This window comes from Anabrus simplex, chromosome 7, assembly GCF_040414725.1.
Source record: "Anabrus simplex isolate iqAnaSimp1 chromosome 7, ASM4041472v1, whole genome shotgun sequence".
NCBI lineage: Eukaryota > Metazoa > Arthropoda > Insecta > Orthoptera > Tettigoniidae > Anabrus > Anabrus simplex.
In genome coordinates, this window is record NC_090271.1 from 278,777,969 (window position 1) to 278,797,447 (window position 19,479).

General features: G+C 38.6%; 1 protein-coding gene across 1 annotated transcript in view; it reads right to left on the bottom strand.

Moving 5' to 3' along the window:
• Positions 1 to 6,519: 6,519 nt before the first annotated feature.
• Positions 6,520 to 19,479, bottom strand: part of LOC136877548 (uncharacterized) — a 40,014-nt gene continuing 27,054 nt past the window's right edge. The window contains exon 2 of the mRNA XM_067151679.2: positions 6,520 to 9,982. Coding sequence (XP_067007780.2) covers positions 8,451 to 9,982 — 1,532 coding nt within the window. The 3' untranslated portion in view covers positions 6,520 to 8,450. The remainder of the gene's footprint in view (positions 9,983 to 19,479) is intronic.

Consider the following 19,479-nt stretch of genomic DNA (forward strand, 5'->3'; position numbering starts at 1 on the left):
AAGTAATTTAATAGATATATATTTAACAGATATTGTAATAGGAGTTGAATCATGGCTGAGAAATGAAATAATGGATGCAGAAATTTTCTCACGGCACTGGAGTGTGTAATACCAATATAAATGGTCCGTTATTGGACATTATAAATTTTCCAGCTAACTCATTCTTGGTTGCCAGCGTTTCGCCCTCGTGTGCTAGGGTGGGCTCATCAGTTGGTACCCAGCACACCCACCAATACGCTGGCTAGTGCATACCGTGGAGGCCACCGCGTAGGCCAACTGGAGCCACCGGCAGTGCCAATGCACTAAGAGACTCTGTCTCATCACTAAAAATTGATGCCTGCTTGGCCATCAGATGATATAGATGTTGATTCCCATAGGGAATCTGAAATATTTGTCCAATTGTCCAATAACGGACCATTTATATTGGTATTATAAATTTACTCATTCAGGACAAATATTTCAGATTCCCTATGGGAATCAACATCTATATCATCTGATGGCCAAGCAGGCATCAATTTTTAGTGATGAGACAGAGTCTCTTAGTGCATTGGCACTGCCGGTGGCTCCAGTTGGCCTACGCGGTGGCCTTCACGGTATGCACTAGCCAGCATATTGGTGGGTGTGCTGGGTACCAACTGATGAGCCCACCCTAGCACACGAGGGCGAAACGCTGGCAACCAAGAATGAGTTAGCTGGAAAATTTATAATGTCCAATAACGGACCATTTATATTGGTATTATAAATTTACTCATTCAGGACAAATATTTCAGATTCCCTATGGGAATCAACATCTATATCATCTGATGGCCAAGCAGGCATCAATTTTTAGTGATGAGACAGAGTCTCTTAGTGCATTGGCACTGCCGGTGGCTCCAGTTGGCCTACGCGGTGGCCTTCACGGTATGCACTAGCCAGCGTATTGGTGGGTGTGCTGGGTACCAACTGATGAGCCCACCCTAGCACACGAGGGTGAAACGCTGGCAACCAAGAATGAGTTAGGTGGAAAATTTATAATGTCCAATAACGGACCATTTATATTGGTATTATAAATTTACTCATTCAGGACAAATATTTCAGATTCCCTATGGGAATCAACATCTATATCATCTGATGGCCAAGCAGGCATCAATTTTTAGTGATGAGACAGAGTCTCTTAGTGCATTGGCACTGCCGGTGGATCCAGTTGGCCTACGCGGTGGCCTCCGGTATGCACAAGCCAGCATATTGGTGGGTGTGCTGGGTACCAACTGATGAGCCCACCCTAGCACACGAGGGCGAAACGCTGGCAACCAAGAATGAGTTAGGTGGAAAATTTATAATGTCCAATAACGGACCATTTATATTGGTATTATAAATTTACTCATTCAGGACAAATATTTCAGATTCCCTATGGGAATCAACATCTATATTATCTGATGGCCAAGCAGGCATCAATTTTTAGTGATGAGACAGAGTCTCTTAGTGCATTGGCACTGCCGGTGGCTCCAGTTGGCCTACGTGGTGGCCTTCACGGTATGCACTAGCCAGCGTATTGGTGGGTGTGCTGGGTACCAACTGATGAGCCCACCCTAGCGCACGAGGGCGAAACGCTGGCAACCAAGAATGAGTTAGCTGGAAAATTTATAATGTCCAATAACGGACCATTTATATTGGTATTATAAATTTACTCATTCAGGACAAATATTTCAGATTCCCTATGGGAATCAACATCTATATTATCTGATGGCCAAGCAGGCATCAATTTCTAGTGATGAGACAGAGTCTCTTAGTGCATTGGCACTGCCGGTGGCTCCAGTTGGCCTACGTGGTGGCCTCTACGGTATGCACTAGCCAACATATTGGTGGGTGTGCTGGGTACCAACTGATGAGCCCACCCTAGCACAGGAGGGCAAAACGCTGGCAACCAAGAATGAGTTGGCTGGAAAATTTATAATGTCCAATAACGGACCATTTATATTGGTATTATAAATTTACTCATTCAGGACAAATATTTCAGATTCCCTATGGGAATCAACATCTATATTATCTGATGGCCAAGCAGGCATCAATTTTTAGTGATGAGACAGAGTCTCTTAGTGCATTGGCACTGCCGGTGGCTCCAGTTGGCCTACGTAGTGGCCTTCACGGTATGCACTAGCCAGCGTATTGGTGGGTGTGCTGGGTACCAACTGATGAACCCACCCTAGCACACGAAGGCGAAACGCTGGCAACCAAGAATGAGTTAGCTGGAAAATTTATAATGTCCAATAACGAACCATTTATATTGGTATTATAAATTTACTCATTCAGGACAAATATTTCAGATTCCCTATGGGAATCAACATTTATATCAACTGGAGTGTGTATCATAGAGATAGGATAGGAAGGGTGGGAGGGGGAGTGTTCATTCTGGTGAAAGAAGAATTTGTAAGCTACGAAAAAGTTACAGGTGAGACACATGAAATTCTAGGTGTAAGGCTCATTTCTAAAGATAATAGGCAACTTGATATATTTCGAGTGTACAGATCGGGAAAGGGTAGCCCTGACGCGGATTCGGAATTATTTGATAGGATAGTCAGCTATGTGGGAAACGACATGGAAAGTAATGTGATTGTAGCGGGAGATCTGAATTTGCCATATGTCAATTGGGAAGGAAGTGCAAATGACAGGAAGCATGACCAACAAATGGCAAATAAGTTAATATGGGAAGGACAGCTGATTCAGAAAGTGATGGAACCAACCAGAGGGAAAAATATCCTGGATGTCGTGCTGATAAAACCAGATGAGCTCTATAGGGAAACTGAAGTAATACATGGTATTAGTGATCATGAAGCTGTTTTTGTGGTAGTTAAAAATAAATGCGACAGAAAGGAAGGTCTTAAAAGTAGGACTGTTAGGCAGTACCATATGGCTGATAAAGCAGGCATGAGGCAGTTTCTAAAAAGTAACTATGATCGGTGGAAAACAGTAAATAAAAATGTAAACAGACTCTGGGATGGGTTTAAAGAAATTGTTGAGGAATGCGAAAACAGGTTTGTACCATTAAGGGTGGTAAGGAATGGTAAAGACCCACCTTATTATAATAGAGAAATAAAGAGACTAAGAAGGAGGTGCAGACTGGAAAGAAATAGAGTTAGAAATGGCTGTGGAATTAAGGAGAAATTGAAGGAACTTACTAGAAAATTGAATCTAGCAAAGAAGGCAGCTAAGGATAACATGATGGCAAGCATAATTGGCAGTCATACGAATTTTAGTGAAAAACGGAAGGGTATGTATAGGAATTTTAAGGCAGAAACAGGTTCCAAGAAGGACATTCCAGGAATAATTAATGAACAAGGGGAGTGTGTATGTGAGGATCTTCAAAAGGCAGAAGTATTCAGTCAGCAGTATGTAAAGATTGTTGGTTACAAGGAGAATGTACAGATAGAGGAGGAGACTAAGGCCAAAGAAGTAATAAAATTTACATATGATTACAATGACATTTACAATAAGATACAAAAGTTGAAAACTAGAAAAGCGACTGGAATTGATCAGATTTCTGGGGACATACTAAAGAATGGGTTGGGATATAGTACCATATCTGAAGTACCTATCTGATTATTGTTTAGTCGGAGGAGCTATACCAGATGAATGGAGAGTTGCTATAGTAGCCCCTGTGTATAAAGGAAAGGGTGTTAAGACATAAACCTGAAAATTATAGGCCAGTAAGTTTGACATGCATTGTATGTAAGCTTTGGGAAGGCATTCTTTCTGATTATATTAGACATGTTTGTGAAATTAATAACTGGTTCGATAGAAGGCAATTCGGTTTTAGGAAAGGTTATTCCACTGAAGCTCAACTTGTAGGATTCCAGCAAGATATAGCAGATATCTTGGATTCTGGAGGTCAAATGGACTGTATCGTGATTGACCTGTCTAAAGCATTTGACAGGGTGGATCATGGGAGACTACTGGCAAAAATGACTGCAAATGGAATAGACAAAAGAGTGACTGAATGGGTTGCTATATTTCTAGAAAATAGATCTCAGAGAATTAGAGTAGGTGAAGCTTTATCTGACCCTGTAATAATTAACAGGGGAATTCCTCAAGGCAGTATTATCGGACCTTTATGTTTTCTTATATATATAAATGATATGAGTAAAGGAGTGGAATCGGAGGTAAGGCTTTTTGCGGATGATGTTATTCTCTATAGAGTGATAAATAAGTTACAAGATTGTGAGCAACTGCAACGTGACCTCGAAAATGTTGTGAGATGGACAGCAGGCAATGGTATGTTGATAAACGGGGTTAAAAGTCAGGTTGTGAGTTTCACAAATAGGAAAAGTCCTCTCAGTTTTAATTACTGCATTGATGGGGTGAAAGTTCCTTTTGGGGATCATTGTAAGTATCTAGGTGTTAATATAAGGAAAGATCTTCATTGGGGTAATCACATAAATGGGATTGTAAATAAAGGGTACAGATCTCTGCACATGGTTATGAAGATGTTTAGGGGTTGTAGTAAGGATGTAAAGGAGAGTGCATATAAGTCTCTGGTAAGACCCCAACTAGAGTATGGTTCCAGTGTATGGGACCCTCACCAGGATTACCTGATTCAAGAACTGGAAAAAATCCAAAGGAAAGCAGCTCGATTTGTTCTGGGTGATTTCCAACAAAAGAGTAGCGTTACAAAAATGTTGCAATGTTTGGGTTGGGAAGAATTGAGAGAAAGAAGAACAGCTGCTCGACTAAGTGGTATGTAGATGTTGATTCCCATGGGGAACCTAAAATATTTGTCCTGAATGAGTGAATTTATAATACCAATATAATGGTCCATTATTAGACATTATAAATTTTCCAGCGAACTCATTCCTGGTTGCCTGCGTTTCGCCCTTGTGTGCTAAGTTAGGCTCGTCAGTTGGGACTTAGCACACCACCCAAGACGCAAGGCTAGTGCATACCGTGGAGGCCACTGCATAGGCTATTTGAAGCCACCAGCAGTGCCAATGCACTTTGAGAGGTATGTCTCATTTCCAAAAATAGATGCCTGCCTGGCCATCAAATGATGTAGATGTTGATTCCCATAGGGAACCTAAAATATTTGTCCTGAATGAGTGAATTTATAGTACCAATATAATGGTCCATTATTGGACATTATAAATTTTCCAGCTAACTCATTCCTGGTTGCCTGCGTTTCGCCCTCGTGTGCTAAGTTAGGCTCGTCAGTTGGGACTTAGCACACCACCCAAGACGCAAGGCTAGTGCATACCGTGGAGGCCACTGCATAGGCTATTTGAAGCCACCAGCAGTGCCAATGCACTATGAGAGCTATGTCTCATTTCCAAAAATAGATGCCTGCCTGGCATCCAGGCAACCAGGAATGAGTTAGCTGGAAAATTTATAATGTCCAATAATGGACCATTATATTGGTATTATAAGTGGTATGTTCCGAGCTGTCAGCGGAGAGATGGCGTGGAATGACATTAGTAGACGAATAAGTTTGAATGGCGTTTATAAAAGTAGGAAAGATCACAATATGAAGATAAAGTTGGAATTCGAATTCAAGAGGACAAACTGGGGCAAATATTCATTTATAGGAAGGGGAGTAAGGGATTGGAATAACTTACCAAGGGAGATTTTCAATAAATTTCCAATTTCTTTGAAATCATTTAGGAAAAGGCTAGGAAAGCAACAGATAGGGAATCTGCCACCTGGGCGACTGCCCTAAATGCAGATCAGTATTGATTGATTGATTGATTGATCTGTGACCTTAAAACATGAAAATGTTCTTGGAGGTGTAAAATTCAATGAGTCATGTAACCTTCACATCTGATATCAACAGGAAATACGTAGGGAGGGTGATGCATCAAAGACTGTTTGTATGTTCACTCTCTCCAGAGACATCAACACTAGGTACTAGTCATACATAACCCTCATCTTCTTGACCTTCGGGCTAATAACACCTGTAGCACCACATTATAAAACATGCACATTTTAACAATTCTTTTCACCAGTGATGCACATCTGAACATGGAAATAATTGCATTGTTGATTGTGGCTCCCTACTGGGTATAGTTCTACTTAAGAATTGTTTTTTTTTTTTTTTTTTCTATTTTGCTTTACGTCACACCGACACAGATAGGTCTTATGGCGACGATGGTACAGGTAAGGCCTAGGAATGGGAAGCAAGCGGCCGTGGCCTTAATTAAGGTACAGCCCCAGCATTTGCCTGGTGTGAAAATGGGAAACCACAGAAAACCATCTTCAGGGCTGTCGACAGTGGGATTCGAACCCACTGTCTCCCGGATGCGAGCTTACTGCTGCGCGCTCCTAACCGCACGACCAACTCGCCCGGTCTACTTAAGAAAAGCAAAGAGAAATGGAAGGAGCTTTTACACCATACCTGTGCAATTGGAGGTGGTTATGATAATGATGATGAACTTAAGGGAGGCTGCCTCGGTGCATATTAAAGCAAGGGACACAAATTGTATGTTTTTTCTGTGGTTATCCACCTAGGTAACATCTGGATATTCTAGAAAAAAATACCAACATTGATTTGTGTTCAGTTTATATCATATTTTAAAGCATTCATAATGATTAACTGGATCTTTTCTTGAAGTTAATAATCAAACTTATGTTACAGACATTTTGAACTGCATTTGGCCTCTCATATGTCATATAATTAGACTTCAGTTTCATAAGCTTCAGATTCACCTAATACACAGGGTGGCCAACCTAAATTTTTCACCTCAAATATCTCCTGACTAGATGAAGATAGTGATAGCAATTTTCACCTAGGTGGGCCATAGAAGACAATTGACAGTTCAGATTACTTACAGCTAATAATATGATAAAATACTGAAAAATGTATACATTTGCTAAAAAGAAAGACACTAAATGAACTAGCTGCTGTATCAATGGCTTCCCTAGGAATGCCAAAAGTTTCATTCAGCAGCCTTCTAAAACAAGGCCAGAGTTAAAGCATTTTACATACAATTTGATTGTGACCATTGGTTTAAACATAATCTCTTATTTCTTCAGTTCTACAATTTAAAGTACCTAAATCTGAATTTTACTCAGTTGCAGAATGTCACTATACATTTTTAATATGAATCGAATAAGATAAATTCTATAAATAACCTAGTCTGCCTCAGTTTTGGAAACATTCATTAGTTGTCATTCAAATCCTGTAAGTACATTTTCTCCACAGCCACTGTAAGACTTGGAGCCTTCTTTATTAGCTGCACCGATTAGCAGCAGTATGCAGTAATGAAAAATAAAGTACCGTAAAGTGGGGTAACTTCAGCCATACAGGGTAACTTCGGCCACTGACGAATAGCAACACTTATTTTCTCCTGCCTCCTATACTGGAATAGATGAACCACTTACAACAACTAAAATGCACATACAATAGAATGCTCTATCAACACTCGGTAGTACAAATAACACTGGCGGGCTCAATGTTGAGTCAATCGATTTTTTTCGCAGACCTGACCATTGTCTTCTCTGGTAAAAGCAGAAAACAAACTGTTCTCTAGCCCCAGCATTCGATTCTCCATTCCAGTGGTTTATGGGGTCAAAATGTAAGTTCGTCTGGTAACTGATCAACACAATTCGATGCATTTTATTCAAATAAATTTTTCAGGGAATAGTTTTGTGATAAAAGTTGTCCTCTTCCAGGGGAACGTCCAGGAAAAACATTACGCGGCCCGCGGATATTGTAATTACAATTCTGTTTACTTCAAGAACACTTTAGAAGAGATTAATAAAGGCACAATAACTATAAATGGGGAAGTTTATCCCAACAGGGAGGGGCCAAGACAGTTTCCATTTTCAATGATAAATAGACGGCCATCAGTTGACATGAATGGTACACCTTTAAGAACTTATGACGGCCCAGATATGTTCTAATTTAGAAGACAGTGTATTATGAGGACAGTCTATAAGATTTCTACTTTTCCGACTGCCTTTTCTCTCCATACAATTTGGCTTTATAATTTCCATACCTTTTATTTATTATCTTTTGTACCATTACAAATATTTATGCAATGCAGCATGTAATTTGTAATATCATACAATGCTTGTACTCTTAGGCTAAATAAAATAGTTTCTTCTTTTGCGAAAAAGTGAATTTGATCACTATACATCCGTTTCACCATAAATTGTTTTAATTTGTTTGTGATTGTTGATACTGGGTGAATTGCAGGTATTTAAAAAACATTCACGGTGGCCGAAGTAACACTACATCAAAGAAAACTTATTTTCTTGAGTTATTTTTATGGTGGCCGATACCGGCCACTCTTTCGATAATCATTATTCATTACTGAATAACAATTAGAATTATGTTCATAATTAAAAATGAAGAACAAACATGGCAGAATTTATATTATTTTTTTCAGAAAATTAGAGGGAATACTTCACATTTTATTTTTTAAAATATACGAAAAAAAGGCCTAAGTTACCCCGTTTTATGGTACACAGACATCTAAAACTACTTACTCTCTACGACTTCTCATAACATCGTCTTCACGGAAGTTGCTCAGCATTAAACAAACAAAGAATATTCTAGAAATCAATGGAAGATAATAAGCATTTAATTCCTGTCTAAGAATTCTGAAAACATGTGCTATATTAAAAACTCTCTCTAAATGTACTTTTCTAGAATGTAAACCATTACTAATAGTTTTAAGGCCTGGAAAACGTCCTTGATCCTTTGCGAATATAGGACATACATCGATATTTTTAATTTGAAACAGATCTTGAATATCAAAGACATCGGCAGTAAGAATTAAATCACCCTTCTCACACAAATCTACTAGATCACTGTACTCCACAGTCTGTCTGTCGGTTGTTGGACTTCTAAATGCTGATGAGCAGAATGACATCAATCCTCCAGGAGTGGATCCAACCAAAATTTTGAAGCTAAATTTGTTCTTGTTGTTTTTAGATTCCACACATTTTCTATTCTTAATCTTAGGTTTTATTCTAGGAATATTTATTGTATCAATTATAACACGAGCATTTGGCCAAATGTTTCTAAAATCTTTCGGCATATAATGATCTACAATGTCTCTACAGGGCCATATGTTTAATTCTGACCATTGTAAATACATAAAGTTTATCCATGTTACTATTATATTGGAGACTGTAGTTTTGCTAATGCCAAAGAATTTTGACAGTTCATAGTCTGAATAATTTCTCCGAAGCTTCATCAAGGTAAGAAACAACTGATCTTCTACACTGGCATTAATAACTTGATTCCATCGATACTGCAGTTCATGGGCTGCTGGCCCTAGAGTGTTTAGAACTAGGCAGAATTTTTCATACGATTCCAAGCCAGTAAAATACATTAGTCCTTCCGAATCATTTCTGAAATCATCAAGACAGAAATAAGACCTTCTATTCCACATAGTTTGTGAATAAGTGGATCTATATTTATCTACATTTTCTATCTCCTGTTGTATGCTGTCAGTGACAGTAATGTCTTCACAAGCCATTCTATCTTCTGATTCTGATACACAAGCATTGGCAGTTTTCTCAGAAAAATATTTTATTTTTTTCTTACCATCGAGAGAAATATCTCCATTTGATGAAATAGCTTGGATAGAATATTCTTTAAAACTTTCAACGGAAGAACCATGCAGCAATGACTTTTCCTTAAGGAATATTTTCTTATATGGTGGCAAGAGGTTCCTATGCTCTGAGGCGTCATCTAAATCTATTACTTCAGCAAAAGATGAAACAGTACACAGATTTTCTTTTTGTAGTATTGCATCATTCATGTTTTCTGTTACATGACCATAAGCATCAGCTTCATCAATAACAGAATCTTTCTCAGATACAGAATTGCTTGGAAACAAATCCTTCTGTGTTTCTTCAACAACTGTAATACTTTCATCTGTCAAATGTGGATAGCATATCTTTTTAGAGTTCTTCCATAATTCTCTTCTCTGATGAGGTTCTTTATGCCATGAGAATACTGAAGGTACAGCATCACGTTTCAGAAATCGTCGAGAATGTGCAAGCCCTGGAAAAGAAAAAGAAAGAATACAAAAAACAAGAATTAGACAAAAGGTAGAAGTGAAAATATAAGAGGAGTTATTTAATTTAAGGGAAGGAAAATAACAGTGGAGCCCATTTTCATTACTAGACCAAATGAGAGGAAAACACTGGGAGTATCGCAAGGTTATAATGATCCTTATTGGTTCAGAAAAGGCCTATGACAACATAAGAAGAGTAATAGTTCAGGAAAGTCCAGAGCAAAATGTGATTCATTTGTTCATATTTGAAGTTCATGGTAGTTGCTTACCTAACTCATGGTTGATGGAGGATCACTTGATATGAATATTACTTTTTAATGCCAACCAACTATCAAGATCGGTAGAAATATTAAACTCAACTGCCTTGCTTTTGCGGACGATTTAGCATTACTTGCAAATACAATAGAAGAGGCTAAATTTCAAATTGAACAACTAGAAATTATAGCTAAAAAAATGGGATTACAAATTTCATTTGAAAAAACAGAAATGATGCCAACTTTTAAAGTTGATTTACCAGTTATTCAGCTGAACAGTAATAAAGAGATTAAAATTGTTCAGAAATTCAAATATCTTGGGGAAATAATAACATGGAACACAAATGAAAAAGAAGCAATAGAACACAGAACAACTAAATTTAAACAAGCACAAAGACTTACCTGGCCAACCTATAAAAAAAAATCTCTTTCGATAAACGCTAAGCTGAAACACTATAATTCCATAGTTAAACCAGAGGCAACCTATGCTAGTGAAACTTTATTCAAATTAAATGTAAAATCTACAACAGACAAATTACAGAAAACTGAGAGAAGAATTCTTAGAACAATTATTAATAAAAAACACCAAGTTGATGGACAGTGGAGATTGTTGCCTAACAACATTGTCTATCGTGAATGTGAATCAATAATATCTACAATGCGTAAAAGAAGAATTTCCTTTTTCTGTCACATATCAAGATTAGCAGACACCAGGATATTGAAACAACTATTCGATTACTTTTTGAAGAATAAAATCAATAATAATTGGTTCAAAGAAGTTCAGGACGATTTGGAAGAATTGGGTATAACTCGGCAACAAATCAAAGACAGAAAAGAGAAGAGGATTTTGAAGAACAAAAGCATAAGTCTCAAACTAAAAGCAGTTGAACGGAAACAATATACTATATCGGACACACAAAGGGCTTCCAGGTCGGAGAGGATGAAAAAGTTCTGGGAGAAGAAGAAGAAGAAGAAGAAATTAACTCAAATGTATTGATTTCAGTGCTCCAATGTGGGCGTAAAATATGTAAATAAAATAAAATAATAAAGAGCCTCTGTCTAGCCAGGATTACCTGTTAAGGGATGGAGTAGACCCTACAGCTGATGACTTAATGCCGAGTGTTGGGCGGCGGTAAATAACCTGACTCTCTAAAGTGGACAACGGCTTCGGGCAAAGGAGCTCTCCTTTCGGGAGGTGTTGGTCCCCCAGCGGAGGAAATGCCACTGAAATCCAGCCCGCAGCATCTCTTTTCCAGGTTAGGGGTGGCCTCATTGAAACCTAGCATTTAGCTTTGGCTTCAATCACAATTGAGACTTCAGAAATTGTATGCGATACTGTTTTTTTTGATTAACACCTACATCTTCAGCCTTGTCACTCTGGAAACCAGGATCACCAATGTAGGGTAAAATAACTCTTTATCTTTCCTTCAGTTCTAAGAGCACCATCTCGTTTAATCATTTCTCGAGAAAATATATATAGTTAGACAACCAAATCAATACACATATTACAATCTAAAAAGATTATCTATATATATAAAATAAGAGTTTTGTCTGTACATTGCTCAGAATTTAAAAACGATGGTGTTTCTCTAACAGTCATGTCCACAGTAACAAGGAAATGCACTTTTTAATTTTCCGTAATTTCTGTCTGTCTGTATGTATGTGCACGCATCACGAGAAAATGGCTGAAGAGAATTTAATGAAAATCGGTATGCAAAGTCGGGGAATAAGTCGCTACAATCTAGGCTATAAATAATTTTATTCACACTGATTGAAATGGTAGTTTAAGGGAAGGCCTAAAATTTAATTCTCAAATATTTTTGTTATTAGTGGCCATATCTTAATGAAAATTGATATGCAAAGCCGGGGTAATAAATCGATATAATCTAGGCCATAACTAATTGTATTCACACTGGGTAAAATGGTAGTTTAGGGCAATGCCTAAAATTTAATTTTTAAATATTTGTTATTAGTGGTCGTATCGATAAATACCACATAACTAAAGTTATATAGTAATACATTACCGATTATTTATGTCTTATACATTGCTACCGTACCGGCTATGATCATGATTCATGAATTTGGATTTTTGTTACTAAGTCCACATCAGCGCCGAGTAAACAGAATTCAATGAAAATCGGTACCAGTATGTAAAGTTGGAGAATAAGTAACTACAGTCTACGCTATAAATAATTATATAACACGCCCTAATATCACAGAGTCGAAAGAAAACTAAATGTGAAGGCCTTCAATGTAGAATGCTCATAAAATTGATAAACAATAACATTACACTGACCATTGTTTGTTGTAATGTGCTTTGTGTCTTCTGTTGCCACTCATCTCAGATAGATAGGATTACTTCTGCGTACCAAGTTTTTTTTAAAATTTGCTTTACGTTGCACCGACACAGATAAGTCTTATGGTGACGACGGGATAGGAATGGGCTGGGAGTGTGAAGGAAGCAGCCTTGGCCTTAATTAAGATACAGCCCCAGCATTTGCCCTATGTGAAAATGGGAAACCACGGAATATCATCTTAAGGGATGCCGACAATTGGGTTTGAATCCACTATCTCCCGGATGCAAGTTCACAGTTGCGCACCCCTAACCACACGGCCAACTCGCCCGGCCATACCGAGTGTAACAGGCTGCCTGAACATTGGTGGGAAGTAGCTGGGGAGTTAGATAACTTTCTTCTTTAGTATGCCATTCCCCTGGTTCATAAATTTTCTGATACTACTGTACGTAACACAGTGGTTCATCGTAGAATTCAAACTATTCGATCCCTACTCTGAGACACTGATTGGAATGAGCAGTGTGCATATCTAACGGAATAATGGCAGAGGAGTGCTCACGGCTGTCTGCGGCCTGATCATTCTAACTCTGAAAATTTGGACTGTTAGGTCGGCACTGTAGTACTGTTCGTTAAAAGTGAGAAAACGTGCGGTTTTTCATTGGATATGAGTATTTTATATGATAGCATTGCTTATAATCGCTACATTGCTACTGACGTTTTTGTAATGACCTATGTTGACTTCACTTAGGAAACCAAAAAAGTCAGTCTTCCTGAGAATCCCGTAGCGAAGCACGGGTACATCAGCTAGTTAATGGAATAAATGTGAACACGTTTCAGTTCTTGGAGGTATCATCAGCACAAACACATAAATAAGATTAAAATCACAACATAAATTCACTTGAAAGAAATGAAAGTAATGTTGATACTTGTCTCAAGTAGTTCATATTTATTCCATTTATAACTTTTTTAGATTGTAATATGTGTATTGATTTGGTGGTATAACTATATTTTTTTTTTCAAGTTATTAGTCAATACAGACCATGAGCATGATTATTTTTAATAATAATTTCTGTCCAGAAAATACTGCGCCATCCAATGCACATTTTCCTCTTTTTTCTTGTTTCTTTATAGTTACAGATATCTGAGTCTCAACAATTTTTACAGGTCTTCCTTCTTCCTGGAACATCCATAAAATACATCATTATGCACGTTGCCCTTATAATTCCCCATGCATGAACTGCAGAGGTAACTCGCTGATTTCCGAGTATGAACTATCGCCACTCGATCTTTATGTATACCACACTGAAGCAACTACTTCCAGAAATTAGCGTCTGCTTGTCCCAGCTCCACTGAGTGACATCATGCACAGTAAGCGGATGTCCCACTCGCTTTTATGTATGTGACTATAAATTAAACTTCAAATACGCAAGTGGCAGATAAGTACTTGCTCGTCTTTATGCATATCACCTCTTGTCTCCTTCCAACTCTAGTAATCTTTCAATTTGTTCATAGATCAGTTCTACTTCATCATGACATTTTGATTTTGGGCAGTACATCTCAATCAACACTAGGTCCACTGGGAAGGCTTATATCTTTACCATCAAGAGTCAATCGTTTTACGTGGTAGGTGCTGATAACATTCCTAGACCCTTCGTAAACATTGTGTGGACGAGGCATCGGACGATACGCTGAGTGATACAGGTGGCGAATGTTCAGGGTGTGACAATTTGTGCTTGAACTTTTTAAATAAAGCAAACATAATTAAGGTAATGGAAGATGACTTCAACGCTGCACAAATTGAAATTGTTCAACTGAATACAAATAATTAACGATCGTCTTACACAACAGGTTAGTGAACTTCATAGGGAGACTGAATTTAGGCCTAGGTCAAGAAGAAAAATTGCTCTAATGACTCTGGCAACAGTGGACTCAAAACTAGGGAAACTTTCAAACAGATTCGTGGACCTTAGTTAAATAAAAAAACTTATGTCCTCGCCCTGAGGTGGTGCAGCTCTTTTCAAGCACACCCCCAATGGAGGTGAGCTACATGTACCATTTTAACCACATACCAGTCCTCCTGCCACTCTTAATTTTCTGGCAGTATCGGAAATCAAACTCGGGCCCCTGACAACGGCAGCTAATAGTGCTAACTGTTATGCTATGAACACGGACAGGGGACCTTAGTGAAAGTGAAAAGGAACATTTTATTTCAGAGGATAAAAAGTAGAGAACTGGGTTGACGACAACTTCGACAATGAAGGAGCTGCAAATTGTAAATCTCATTATAAAGCCGTATTGGAATTCAGAATAAGAAGTTGTTACAATAATAAAAACCACCTTTCCAACACACAGTAATCCCTTATATTTAGGACAAAACCATTAATAGATAATTGTTGTAATTAGTTTTATCGTTGTATTATTAAACGTTTTTACATTATATGTACTGGGTATCAGGGCCCTGACCTACCTTGAATTAGGTTATTCTGGCTGATGATGCTCACAAACCATGAGTGAAAAACTTGTCCTAATTTTAATATCTATTAATGGTTTTATCTTAAATATAAAGGATTATTATGTGTTGGAAAGGTGGTTTTTATTATTGTAATAACTTCTTATAATGAAGGAGCTGCCAATGGAAGCAAGGAATACAAGCAACATGAGGAAGAACCTGCAGATCAGTGACAGTCACGGCCAGCAATGTAATGGAATTCTTCATTTCAAATTAGGCCCAGGTAATAAAGTGCAAAGTAGGCTGTTATTAAACAGAATGCTCCCTTAAGAGAAATTGTGAAAAACATTCAGAGTACGAAGATCAACTTCAGAGAGAAAGATATATAGGTGATAACAGCGGGGGAACAAATGATGTAGGGCTAAATCAAAATGTAATTTCCAAGGAAATGGACAATACCATAAGTCATTTGCTAACATTAACCCACAAAACCAATGTAATTTTGCAATACCACACAGACATTATATGCTTAAATTAAATGTCATTGAGAAAGCAAACAAATATAACCATAGGATTATTTAATGCATCTAAAATTGTAAATAGGAAAAGAAAACATTTCATTTTGAAGAGGTTACCTAGGGCACTTTACAAGACATGGTCTTCACAAGAACAAGCATGGGAAAAAATCAAGTACTGACAGGCTAGGGAATTTGACTGAGAACTTCGATATGCCACTGAGAATTAGAGAGAATAATATTCAGAAACGGGGCAAGTTAACACCGCTAAAACGAAGGATGATCAAGTTTCAAGATAACCCATCAGTTAACACTTTTTAGGAAGAAGGTAAAATCTCTGAAGAAAGTATATAATTATCATTTTTATAATTTCATTGATAATTAATTATATACTTCAGAGGAGAATCATTATGGTTCATGGTGTGGCTTACTGTAGTCATACCCTAGTTCGTGAACCATGGGCAACGGCTGAGTGGCCAAGTAGGTGGTCCAGAGTCAGGATACCAGTTGCTATGGAATGAGAGTGGGCATCTTGGACATATTCTGAGTCATGACCCTCCTTGTGCTCAGGCGGCTAGGACTATACAATTCACCGGTGGTCCATAACCCGCTAGAGGAGAAATCCTCACTTGGACTATGTGCAAGTAGGGTAGCATCCTCTTCATGGATTTACCGAACTCAGAACATTTTCAGCAAGCCTCGGACCTATGGGAGTAACGGAGTCCCACTCCCATTTGACAGGCGAGGGACTCCTTGGAAACAACTTGGTGAGCGAAATGGAATTCGATGGGGAGCTATCAATATTAATGGGGCTTATGGAAGAAAGAAAGTAGAACTGGCTTAGTCAGCAAAGAGGATGCATCTGGATGTGCTAGGAGCAAGTGATATTCGGGTAAGGGGAGATAACGAGGAAGAGATAGGAGATTATAAAGTGTACTTGAAGGGTGTTAGAAAGTGAAGGGCAGAGTCTGGGGTAGGGCTCTTTATCAGAAATACCACTGCACGCAACATAGTTTCTGTTAGGCACGTAAATGAGCGAATGATGTGGGTAGATTTGTCAGTTGGAGGAATTAGGACTAGAATTGTCTCCGTGAGGGTGCAGGTGAGGATGAAGTTGACAAGTTTTATGAAGCATTGAGTGACATCGTGGTCAGGGTCAACAGCAAGTGCTAATGGGCGATTTCAATGGGAGAGTTGGGAATAGAACTGAAGGATACGAAAGGGTGATTGGTAAATGTGGGGAAGATATGAAAGCTAATGGGAATGGGAAGCGTTTGCTGGACTTCTGTGCTAGTATGGGTTTAGCTGTTACGAATACAATCTTCAAGCATAAGGCTATTCACCGCTACACATGGGAGGCTAGAGGTACCAGATCCATAATAGACTATATCTTAACCGACTTTGAATTCAGGAAATCTGTTAGGAATGTACGAGTTCTCCGGGGATTTTTCGATGATACAGACCACTATCTGATCTGTAGTAAACTAAATATCTCTAGGCCTAGGGTAGAGAAAGTGAAATCTGTCTGCAAACGAATAAGGGTAGAAAATCTCCAGGACGAGGAAATTAGACAGAAGAACATGGATATGATTAGTGAGAAATTTTGAACAGTGGACAGTAAGCAGGTTCAGGATATAGAAAGTGAATGGGTGGCATACAGGGATGCTGTAGTAGAAACAGCAAGGGAATACCTAGGAACAAATGTGTGTAAAGATGGGAAAAGGCGAACATCTTGGTGGAATGATGAAGTGAGAGCAGCTTGTAAATGTAAAAAGAAGGCTTATCAGAAGTGGCTCCAAACAAGGGCCGAGGCAGACAGGGATGTGTACGTAGATGAAAGAAACAGAGCGATACAAATACCTTTTGAATCCAAAAAGAAGTCGTGGGAAGATTTTGGTAATAACCTGGAAAGGCTAGGTCAAGCAGTAAGGAAACCTTTCTGGACAGTAATAAAGAATCTTAGGAAGGGAGGGAAAAAGGAAATGAACAGTTTTTTGAGTAATTCAGGTGAACTCATAATAGATCCCAGGGAATCACTGGAGAGGTGGAGGGAATATTTTGAACATCATCTCAATGTAAAAGGAAATCATCCATGTGGTGTTGTGAACAGCCAAGCTCATGGGGAGGAGGTAAATGATGTTGGTGAAATTACGCTTGAGGAAGTGGAAATGATGGTAAATAAACTCCATTGTCATAAAGCAGCAGATATAGATGAAATTAGACCTGAAATTGTGAAGTATAGTGGGAAGGCAGGGATGAAATAGCTTCATGGAGTAGTAAAATTAGCATGGAGTGTTGGTAAGGTACCTTCAGAATGGACAAAAAAAGTATTTGCTCCTATCTATACGCAAGGGAACAGGAAGGATTGCAACAACTATCGAGGTATCTCATTGATTAGTATACCAGGCAAAGTATTCACTGGCGTCTTGGAAGGGAGGGTGCGATCAGTCGCTGAGAGGAAGTTGGATGAAAACCAGTGTGGCTTCAGACCACAGAGAGGCTGTCAGGATCAGATTTTCAGTATGCGCCAGGTAACTGAAAAATGCTATGAGAGGAACAGGCAGTTGTGTTTATGTTTCGTAGATCTAGAGATAGCATATGACAGGGTACCAAGGGAAAAGATGTTCGCTATACTGGGGGACTATGGAATTAAAGGTAGATTTTTAAAATCAATCAAAGGCATTTATGTTAACAATTGGGCTTCAGTGAAAATTGATGGTAGCATGAGTTCTTGGTTCAGGGTACTTACAGGGGTTAGACAAGGCTGCAATCTCTCACCTTTACTGTTTGTAGTTTACATGGATCATATGCTGAAAGATATAAAATGGCAGGGAGGGATTCACTTAGGTGGAAATGTAGTAAAGTCTGGCCTATGCTGACGACTTGGTCTTAATGGTAGATTGTGCCGAAAGCCTGCAGTCTAATATCTTGGAACTTGAAAAGAGATGCAATGAGTATGGTATGAAAATTAGCCTCTCGAAGACTAAATTGATGTCAGTAGGTAAGAAATTAAACAGAATTGAATGTCAGATTGGTGATACAAAGCTAGAACAGGTTGATAATTTCAAGTATTTAGGTTGTATGTTCTCCCAGGATGGTAATATAGTAAGTGATATTGAATCAAGGTGTCATAAAACTAATGCAGTGAGCTTGCAGTTGCGATCAACAGTATTTTATGAGAAGGAAGTCAGCTCCCAGACAAAACTATCTTTACATCGGTCTGTTTTCAGACCAACTTTGCTTTACGGGAGCGAAAGCTGGGTGGACTCAGGATATCTTATTCATAAGTTAGAAGTAACAGACATGAAAGTAGCAAGAATGATTGCTGGTACAAACAGGTGGGAACAATGGCAAGAGGGTACTCGGTATGAGGAGATAAAGGCTAATTTAGGAATGAACTCGATGGATGAAGCTGTACGCATAAACTGGCTTCGGTGGTGGGGTCATGTGAGGCGAATGGAGGAGGATAGGTTACCTAGGAGAATAATGGATTCTGTTATGGAAGGTAAGAGAAGAAGAGGTAGACCAAGACGACGATGGTTAGACTCATTTTCTAACGATTTAAAGATAAGAGGTATAGAACTAAATGAGGCCACAACACTAGTTGCAAATCGAGGATAGTGGCGACGTAAGTAAATTCACAGAGGCTTGTAGACTGCACGCTGAAAGGCATAACAGTCTATAATGATAATGTATGTATGTATAATTTCATTGCTCCAATAATATTTTTAGTAACTCAAGGAAATGTATCAAGGTGCCCAGGCCCATACGTAGAACTATAGTAAAGGAGCCAGGACTCAGCTAAGGGCCCCGCAGTCGCCAACCCACGCTCCCAAGTTAAGAGATCCTGGGACCCCTTTGAATCACCTCTTATGACAGAAAGGGGTTCTGTGGGTGTTTATTCTACCACAACCACCAATAGGGGGTTTAAAAAGCAAGAAGGGAAGTAGATATATCTTTTCCAGTATGCCT